We start from the raw sequence: 10,523 nt of genomic DNA on the forward strand, positions 1-10,523 counted from the left end.
GCCGCCGCGGGGCCCGACGCCCGCCTCTCCACGCCCTTCCTCTGGCCCGGCTCAAAGCTGCCACAAAATAGCTCCCTCTCTCAAAGCCTGAGGGGAACTGCAGGTGAGCACATGTGCAGAGGATTTACTTCCATCCATCACACCCCACAACCGATTAAATCTTTTAATAATAATAATAAAAAAGGACACAATCTGGGGGTTCCAGAACATTTTCTGGGTCAATAAACTTACATTATGATCTTATTTGTTCTGCACACATGAAGCGATACAAAATTTTAAAGTGGAAAGTCCAAAAACACACAGTGAGCCTGAACGTTAACGAACTCTGAGGCTCAGTCTTCGTCAGACAGCTGCAGGTCTTCGACCACGTCTTCCTCTCCCTCCGCCAGTTTTATCAGAGCAGCAGAGGAGAGCGGCTGGGGAGCCGTGGAGGCTTCTTCATCCTCCTCATCGTCGTCGTCATCGGCTGGAATATAAATTGAGATATGTCCTTTAAAATCTCAGCCCTGCTACATAAAACCATCAATAACAGAAGACAGGAGCTACATGGTGTGAGTTTTTATTGTTCAGTATTGCATTAAGAATCATTTTAACTCCCTTTACAAACTGTATTTTATTATTTTAATGTAAAGGTTACCCAATCATCATTTCTCACCTCTGACTTAATCTATACAAGTTAATACTGTTATTTCTTTTTATTATTCTGTATTTTTATTTCATTAACCTGACTTTAACAAAAATTAAGACTAAATTATCTTTTCTCTTTTCCTAAATTCATGTTCTTCACTACTCCGATAATAACTTCGCACGTTTTCTTCTGTTCTTGACCCACTAGATGAAACTAATTTGAAGATCAGATGGAGATAATCTCAGTAAGGATTATTCAGGAAACAATCTAACCAACCAGCCTCCTGGTTCCTCTATTAGCCACATTGTTTTAGCAGAGTTTTGATGTTTTTGGTTCTTTTGTAACCTCCCCAATGAGCAACTAAGGGTAATTTTGGTAGAGCAATACTCATCAGAGGCTCATTGTTTCATTATTTGTAGTTAGCGGCTTTTACTGTGGTTTCCTGGAGTCCGAAAACCTTAAAAACAACCTTTTTCTGAATTGTCTACACATCAGAGCATGAGGCGTCAGTTTTTGATGAACTTCATGTCGTCAGACGGGTGTGTTTTAAGTTGTTTCAATAGATTTAGCAGTAATTATCTTCAGGCTGTGGTGAGTGAAATTTAAAACTCACTGTCCAAAAATGGTGATTAACAACTATATTTAACAAAAGAAAACATTTATATTTCCACGTATGTTCAGGTTGATTTGAACCGCGTTGTTCCCCTCAAACATCCTCCTCCATTGGAAACCACAATTAGTGTTTTCTCAACTCTGTCCGATCAGAAAACATGACAGATGAAAACTGCATGAATCTGTCCTTCACGCTTATGTTTAATGCATATTGGCATGAATAAAATCTTAAATTACACGTAGAATTATTTTTGATTAAATGCAACAATATCCATGAGAATACAACAACATTCTAGTAATGTTTTTGACAAACTAAGATTCCTAGTTTTTCTAATTAAAAGGATTCAGGGATCACAAACTGATCCGTTTAGAATAATCCAGCACAGGTTTGTCACAATCTAAGGTAATCCTAGTTGCAGAAAAAGCTGTGATGAGCATCTTTATTAGTCGACTGTCATCCCTAATCGGGTAATGAAACAACTGCTTCCTGTCTTACTTCAAAATAAAAGCATGTTTCAAAAACCCTGCTCTCCACATCAATGCTGGAAAACAGCATTTAACTCTTACTTCACCTGACTGACATTTTGACGGCAGCTAATCAGATCTTCAGGAGACAGATTTCACTTTGCGAAAAAATAAAAAATAAATAAAAAATTGCATCTGCAGATCTTGTTGGACAACAAATGAAAACTGGCAACTAGCTCACAGAAACTATAATGTTTGTAACAGCAGTAAATGAAACTGCGAGATAATGCTGAGTCATTTCATTTCTGAGACTTTCTCCCACTGATGGATATCAAAGCTATGGCTGCAGTGGCTCACAAATGCTTTGCTAAATAGCCTGCTAGTATTGACACACCAATTAGCCACACGCTCATTCCCTTTAATCTATTATTTTAGCAAGTTAGCATTTTCCTAGAACTCCAGCTCTAATTGGTTAGAGTATAAATGAGGTTAACAGCAGCTCTTTAACTTGTAAAGATGAAGTGCGAGAAGCTTCTTAAATAGCTTTAATAGCAATACAAAGCAGTGAAACAGATTTATTCTAATTGACTTTTTCCTTAAAATCTTATTCAGTTTTAATGCTGAAAATGAAGCTCAGATTTATTTCTTATTTTATATAATTTCTGTATTTGATACATTTAAAAGACACATTTTCCTCACAAGGCCTGTACCTTCATCAGTATTTAAGATGCAGGTTCCAAAAAATGAATTAAATTATTAAAAATCTTGAATTTTTGCTGATTATATTAGTATTAATGTGTACTTAAGTAAATTTAGTTTAATTTGTGTTTAGTTCATTTCTAAAGATCAAACCCTTCTTGTGAAGAAGAATTTAAAAATAAACTCATGTTTCATTGCAGCATAATCCCAAACCTAGAGAGTGACCTTTAATTTAATTTCCATACATTAATTAAATTGGGAAAAGATTCATTTGCTAAGAAATCTTGTTTTGTAGGTGAAGACAATGTCGAAACCGTTTCTGTTCTACTGTCACAAATCTGATTATGTGCAGTTTGTTCAAGTGTACTGAGAATTAGAAAACAAAAAACACTCCAGGTAAAGTCCCTCATGCTCACTGTTGGGCATGGTGGACGATCAGTGATGCTGTGGGCCTGTTTTGCCTCCAAATGCCCGGGAATCATCTTTAGAGATACCGTTGAGGTTTTTAAATACCATAAGAACCTAAATAAAGATCTGGTAGAGTCATAGTGGAGTTTTCCAGTAAAATATTGATGCTAAATTGGCCAAATCAGCAGAGAAAAGTCTCAGATGTGTCGTCTCGATGGGTTAAATGGGGAGCAGTAGGAAATAGTACAGTCAGTCGAAGGACACATTGCCTAAAATGAACAAAAACTGTTATTTTACACATTTAAACTTGAAACCTTAATAAAATTACTGAAATTACCATCAAATACAAAAAAAAACCCTTTATTTTTTTTCAACAATTTTACTATAACTGACCTGAGTCTTCCTCCTCTGACCCTTCCTCATCGCTCCCGTCTGACAAGTCCTCATCTTCGTCTGATTCTTGGTTGCTCTTCTTACCTGCGAGGAAATAAGAGGCAGAGAAAAAAAAAACATCAAAGTGCGCTGATTTTTGTCTCGCGTTTCTTCCCTCAGATGCTCCTAAAGCTTGCACCGCCGCACCGCTGATGTCTGAGGACTTTGGAGACGCGGATATGTGGGCCAGGTATCAGAGGCAGCTGGAAGTGTCTATTTCCTCCTGAGATGGAGCTGAGAGTCGATTACAGGCGCCGCTGCCGCTGCTGCACAAACACCCATGACAGTTTACTACCGGCAATTTCAGACATCTCCTGCTCACGGCCTAAATATAGCAAATGAAGATAGCAGACAGGTTCCAGAGCTACAGTCAGGACGGCAGTGTGTGTGTGTGTGTGTGTGTGTGTGTGTGAAGTTTGGAGTTCTTCTGAACTTGTCCTCAGAGGAGATTGTGTGTGTAGGTGTGTGTGTGTGTGTGTTGTCTTGCCAAAGGGACAGAGCGGGGTCCACGCGCTTTGAAGTTGGAGACGTGATGAGAGGCTGACGGCATGATGGAGAGAGAAGCAGCGCTGCTTCCTCTGCGTGGAGCTCCACACACACACACTCGCACACACACACACACACACTCGCACACGCAGAGAGATAAACAACGTCTACTGAAGCATCAGGTAGCGCCTCTGCTCCCGTCTGAATTAGAGACAACAAACGTGCGCTCACTCTTTGAGGCTCACACGCCGCACGCAGATTTCCGCAGCGCTGCCTCAGAGCTTTGCCCCCAGATGACCTGGATGACTTATAACCGCCACTGAATCATCAGTCCTCGCTCCTCTCCCCCCTCCCCTCCCCACCGCTTCTCGCCAGACCCGGCCTGGACGGCGGAGTGGCGGCCATGCGTTCAGAGGGAGCCGCCACCTCTGGCTGTTCCAGCAGGCTGCTTTGAATTAGAGCCCCCTCCCTGCTGGGATGCAAGCCTGTACTTCCTGTTTGGGGGGAATTTCAGCTCATGCGTGTGCGTGTGTGTGAGCTCGCCAGCAGCGGCCCATCCGTTTGTGGGGGCTCTCCCTACAATGAAGTCCAGATGCATTTCAAAAAAACGGAGAGAAAAAATAAAAAAAAGGAAAATTAAACCCTGCCACAGCCTCCTCCTTTCCTCTAGAGGGATTTTTTCTGCTTGGAGCGCGTCCGAGCGCTATGCTAGGCTGTGGGAGAGAGGCTCCAGCTGCATGTGACCCGCCGACGACCCCGTGCGCTCAGATCGTACGGGGAGTTAAAAGGATGAGCCGGCTCCTGGTGGAGGGGCAGCGAAGCAAAGCGTCTGATAAAGCAGAGGTTTTAATTTCCACAGGAACAGCCTGGGAGGACGTGCTTACTAAACGGCGACACACGTGATCCGGACCATGGAACCCAATCTCAAGGCAGAGCAATCAGAGGCAGCCGTCATCAACCTTTTAACTTTGCTTTCCAGCCTGGTGCGACAAAACACTGCCCCCTAGAGGCCGAGATCGGTACTCCACCCACGTCAGAGCAAGACGTGGTGAGACTCGGACTGCATGGAGTTTTCAAAGTGGGACTTTTCTTACTTTTGATTTTCAGTCCTGTGTCGCTGTCGTCCGAGTCGCTGTCGGACTGGAACAGACCCTTGAATTCCTCCTTGTCCTCCGCCTTCCTCTCTTGGATCTTCCTGCGTTTGATCTCCGGCAGGTCCAGATCCTCCATCTTTTACAAGACAACACATAAAAGACGGCGGTGTTAATGATGATACTGCTTCCAGTAAAGAGGCTCCGCCATTCAGCGTGACTGGTTTATGATTAATGCACAAGAGCAATTGTTGTGGGTAACAGTGAGGTTGGTAGCAGAGACGAGCCAGAAGCCATTCATGAAGACTGAGGCTGATGTGGGCGGGGCTTTTAACAGGATAATTACCCTCTCTTTGCCAGAGATCTCCAGCTGGATCTCCTTCTCCCTCAGCTTCTTCCACTGGCTGTAGTATCTGGTGAGGGGAGTCCCCTCCTGCTGGGTCTGCTTCTCCCAGGCCGCCTGATACAGAGCACACACACGGCGGACATATTGAGGCATGGATGGGCACAGACGGAGGAAAAACTACGCAGAAACTTTCTAAAGCTGTCAGCAGGTTCACTTAAGCCCTGAAATCCTCTTAAAATAGTTCGCCTTGAACTTTTTCGCATTTTTGTTTTTGTTCCCGCTTGAGTTTGATTCTTTGTAGGACCACTTTTCTCTTAAATTACAGCTAATTTTTTTAATTAGCTGTAATTTAAGATAGCATCCTGCCCATATTATGCTGTCAAAATAAGAATTGTTATTTTTCCGCCACATCTGATATTTTACATGGAGGCTGGAGTAGATTATTTCTAGTTTCATATGCATGTTCTTCTAGATCCTGGATCTGAAGTCTTTAACATCCCATAAGACATTTTTCCCCTCAGTCCGGTTGAATAAATCTTATTTAGAGCAGCAAATGACACATGAAAAATGATATCTTATAATTTTTCATTCATATTTACTGTGGAGACATTTGTTATTTTTTAAATAACTATTATTTTATTTCTGTTTTCAGGTTTTAAAATATTTGAGAAAAACTTTTTCATAGATTGCCGATTGGGTAGATTATGGTTTTAAAAAGTACAGTTTTAAACCTGAGGACAATAACAATAGATCTAAAAAATTTTTTTTTTACTGGTACTAGTTGTGTCATTTTGTTATGAAAACATATTTATTTTATGAAAAAAAAAAAAACCCTGAAAATCTTAAAACCTGTTATTCAGTTCAGTCATTTTTTTTTTTTTTGATAATGGGACAAAACATATTAATCAACATCATCATATAAATACATCAGATTATAGCCAAGTAGCTAATTTTAATCTCAGCTGAGATCAGAGACATTTCTATTTTCAAAACACGAGTTGGTTCTTAGTTCATGGTTTGTGCAAAACTGTCATTTCACAGCACTGTCATATCGCGCCTCCCTAAATCAATCCCACTTACTAATGAGACTTTTAAAGACAGTTGAACACAGGATCTTATTTAGTCGTATTATAGTAAAGCTGAGCGATATGGACTTTTATCGCAGTATTTTGTGGTACTATTGAGACAATGGGAAAAGTGATGATAAGAACTAGTTATTACTTATTTTTTAGGTAACTGTGAGGATATAACTGCATGACGGCAATCGTAGCCCCACAAATACTGTTACTAAAAATTATCAATTGGAATTTTTTTGCGACAAGATAAGAAACTTATAACAATAAATGATAAAGATACGGTAAATCCCAACCCATATGGGGTAAAGCGAGTAAAAAATAAAAATGCATCCAGTTGTTTATATTTGCATAAAACTTGGAAAAACACTTTTCATTCCCTTTCCCCTCAACAATTACAGTGTACTTTGTGTTAATGGTGGTAAGTGGTGTGAATACATTTGCGAGGCACGGTCTGAGTTTTAAAAGCATCTTCACACCCCAGCAGAAAACGGAAGACCGACTGCAGGGGGATGAAAGGAGAGATCTTCTCCATCTCTTAAAGGTCTACGTGGATGATATTGATTAGAACCAATCACATTATCCGACCGACAAACCCAATAGAGCGAGCAGACTGCAGTTTGGTTCAGCCTTAACACATTTACCACAATCTATGGCTATTAAACATGAGAGACACTGACATGCACTGGGTTTTCATACACAAACTAAACTATTTTCACAAAGCCCAGCGAGAACCCTGGATGGAAGCAGGGCATAATTAATTAGGCTCGCTCTCAGTTTGGGTGACATGTTGGTAAGCAGGGGGCCTGGCGCCCAGAGGGGGGCCGTGGCCTTTTCCACGGCGGCAGCAGCAGGGCTGTCCCCTCTCCTCCGCCTGTAGTGACACCTCCACTGCTGCCATGATGCCGGGGAGTCCACGCCATCGCGACAGCCTCCGCTGAGCTGAGATCCGAGGCGACAGGCGCTGGCACGGAGCCGTCCTGGTGCATGTACACGCACACACGCACACACACACACACACACACACACACACACACACACACACACACACACACACACACACACACACACTCTTCCCCACAAAGCCATCAGCGAGGAACATCCACTCTTTGTTGCAATTCTCCTAAATATCAATGTGGCATCAACTCGAAGCCAAGTCACATCAAAACATTCGTGTATGAATTGATTTGTAATATAAAGCCATAAAATGCACACAAACCAACTGATGCTCATTAATGCAGCCCTGCTGCTACCTTAAAAGCCTTTAAGAGCTTTGAAATGACCGCAGGATGATTTCTCAGTTTAAAAAGCAAAACTTTCCTCCATTAGCAGCCGTGCTGCTCCTGCACCTCCTTCCTAAACTACAGCACCACCCAGAGGAAAAATCTAACTTAACCATCTGTCTAAACCGGTTTAGACAATTGTTATATTCTGGTTTTACAAAACAGATTTAAATGCATCATTTTAGAGTACTTTAGTTTTATCAGTAACCACTACTACTAGATTTTGTTGCCAATTAAAGCCTTTCACCTGCCGATTGTTAGTGTTTTTATATAAAAAAAAAACAAAAACAAATTGTGTGTGGAAGTCTGTTGAAACATGAACACCTCTATAAATATAAAACCACAGAGCTACTGATGCAGGTCATATACGGCCAACAGCTCAGAGCCTTAACACAACAAACGAGGTAGGGAGATAATGAGGGACACTGATCAGACCATTAGATCTGCAGCAGCATTTCAACATACAGTAATGTAAGGCTCTGATGTGTGTCAGTCTGTGCGCCGTTTGAACCTCAAAAGTAACATGTGTCATAACCCAGCAGTTAGTTCAAAGTCCGTTAAACGTGACAAATGGTTAAACCGAGGTGGCAAGCGGCTGATGAGAGATGAACTACTGAGGCACGCCGCAGCAGAATATGCTGAAATTATAAAGCATGATTTTTATCAGAAGATCAAACCAAAAATGGCAAAACTCATTACAAATGCAGATTAATAAAAACTTGAGCTGTAAAGTGACTAGCATCACTCTGCATATGTACCCAGCTGAGTTTTACAAGACGTGAAGAACTGAGGCTTCGTCTGCCTGAAACCAACGGCATTCAGTCATTTACACATCAGTCACTTTGGCTCAGACGTTCCTCACACTTCAGACACGACTATAAAAGTGACACCAATAACGGGTTTCTAGCAACATTTAACAATTAAAAGCCTCAAAGAAGGTCAAGTGTGAAAGAAGTTCACACCCTGAGGTTCCTGGGGATTACCTGAACCATAGCAGCAGGTACAAGTTAATTTGAGAAAAATAAAACTTGTACCACTGGCTGCCTGTGCATTTAGAGTTCATTTTAAGATTCTTTCATTTGTTTTTAAAAGTTTACATGAGCTTGACCCATTTTGCTTATCTGAACTCTCCAGCTCAGGTCAGCTCTGTACTGCACTTTGTCACAGCTATTGTTGTTTTAAAGTGAAGTAGGAGTAGCAGTATTTGAAGTTAGCATCCATTTCAGAGGTCAATGTTTACAACACTAAATAATTCCTCATAAAAACACTGTGCAGCCTCACAGATACACTGTATTTAGTTAAGCCAGTGGAGGGACCCTCAGCTGCTTCCTCCTAATTTAGCGGATCAGGTTTTGGAAGCTGGCTGGCCGTCGCTGACGATTTCAGATAAAAACAATGAGGAAAACTGTAAAATGGAGGCGGGCTAATCAATCAGACAGCAAATAAGTTGCGTCAATCTTATTGATTTCTTTTTATTATCGATTTTGGCTGAGCAAACACAGCCAATAACAAGGAGGCGTGTCTGTGCTCAGTTCACACATTAAAGGGGCGGCCTGTGGGACCTTACAGTCGCATTTCAAAGCAACAACTACATGCAGGGCGTCCAGGCAGCGTCTGTGTGCTGCTTGACTGGAAGTGTGCAATCAATCAGGTGGAGTTTAGTGAGCAGTGAGCTGCTTGGCAAGACGTCTCAGAGCAGAAATATCTGTGATCATGAAACGTCTCCACCACCTACAGAGTCATAGACGGAAAAACGAGCTGCTCTAAAAAATACTTTTTGACCCGCAAAAAAACTGAAAAATTCTGATCCATAAAAAAAAAAAAAATAGAAGAGAAACAATCATCTAGGAAGATCCGCCACCAAAAGGCCCGATTTAGAAAATTTTTAATTTTCATCATGTTGCTAAAATTTTTATTATTAAGAGGCATAATCTTTAAAAAGATTAACAGACGCCAAACTAACCTAGTGCAAGGGCTGCCTGCTTATATTGATTTAATTATTATTAAAAACTGATTAGTAAGAGAGATTAGGGGAAAAAATGTCTTTGCTCACACAATAAATTCTCAGCCATATATTTTTTAACCTTCCCTTAAAATGACTGATATTTAAATGCATATCATAAACAAACAAAAACAGTCTTATGAAAATTAAGTGCAAACTTGAAAAGAAAACTGTTTACAAACTAAGTTTTATGTATACACTAAATGAAGCACCTTAATGTTAACCACAACTAAACAAATTTGTTTGCATTTTAGTGCAGCTACTGAAAGATCCTATTTATGCATCTCCATCCCGACTTATTTCACAAAATACAACAACTTGATGCACAAAAGTTCACAATATGAAAGACGTAAAAGTCAGAATACAGTAAAAAAATAAAACCATACTAATAAAGTGGCATATTAGAAGCTAATGTTAGTCATCTGAATGTGATTTGTTAAAATTATTTAGATTTGAAGAAGCAGTTGACCGTTGGCCAACATTAGCATGTTAGCTAGTGGTAGGCTGGTCGCTAAGAATAAGAACTGCTATTGACAACAGCAGAACTAGTAATGCTTGTTCGGCACCAAAATAATTTAAAAGATGACATTCGGATGGTCTGTCTGTGGATGCTTCAGCATTTTTCTAACCTGGTTTTAGTTTCTGCTACTTTTCTTTTTTCCAACACGCTTTTCAAAAACTTCTTCTATTTCTGCTACTATGTGGACTTCAACAGGTGTCTCTGTTTCAGTTCTGCTGATTTTTTTATTTTGCGTTCATCCTACGTGCTCCTACCACATGTGGTTTTTGTAAGAGTTTGGAGCCGTAGTTGACTTTGGACAATGAATCAGAATCCTAAACACCGCCGTTGTTTGTGACCATTAGAGGAAACAACAATGACATGACATGCTGGTATTTTCATGAAAAGAAATTTTTCCTACTTGAGCCTGATTTTTTTTTTTTTTTTTTTTTGTTTTTTAAATGTTGCTGGTTTTCCACATCCAAAAAAAAAGTTTAAA

At 40.5% G+C, this 10,523-nt stretch overlaps 1 protein-coding gene and 1 long non-coding RNA gene across 2 annotated transcripts in view; one reads left to right on the forward strand and one right to left on the reverse strand.

Annotated features, from left to right (window-relative positions):
* Positions 1-149: 149 nt before the first annotated feature.
* Positions 150-10,523, reverse strand: part of noc2l (NOC2-like nucleolar associated transcriptional repressor) — a 31,930-nt gene continuing 21,556 nt past the window's right edge. Inside the window, exons 15-18 of the mRNA XM_015035708.1 lie at positions 5,168-5,281; positions 4,825-4,960; positions 3,206-3,289; positions 150-466 (exon numbers count right to left, since the gene is read on the reverse strand). Of these exons, the coding sequence (XP_014891194.1) occupies positions 333-466; positions 3,206-3,289; positions 4,825-4,960; positions 5,168-5,281 (468 nt within the window). The 3' untranslated portion in view covers positions 150-332. The remainder of the gene's footprint in view (positions 467-3,205; positions 3,290-4,824; positions 4,961-5,167; positions 5,282-10,523) is intronic.
* Positions 3,394-4,363, forward strand: LOC106949466 (uncharacterized). Its single transcript, XR_001425386.1, has 2 exons — positions 3,394-3,653; positions 3,706-4,363. It is a non-coding gene; the product is annotated as an uncharacterized LOC106949466 (long non-coding RNA).

Source organism: Poecilia latipinna, unplaced genomic scaffold (assembly GCF_001443285.1).
Source record: "Poecilia latipinna isolate Pla-1442-1.1 unplaced genomic scaffold, P_latipinna-1.0 Scaffold346, whole genome shotgun sequence".
Lineage (NCBI taxonomy): Eukaryota > Metazoa > Chordata > Actinopteri > Cyprinodontiformes > Poeciliidae > Poecilia > Poecilia latipinna.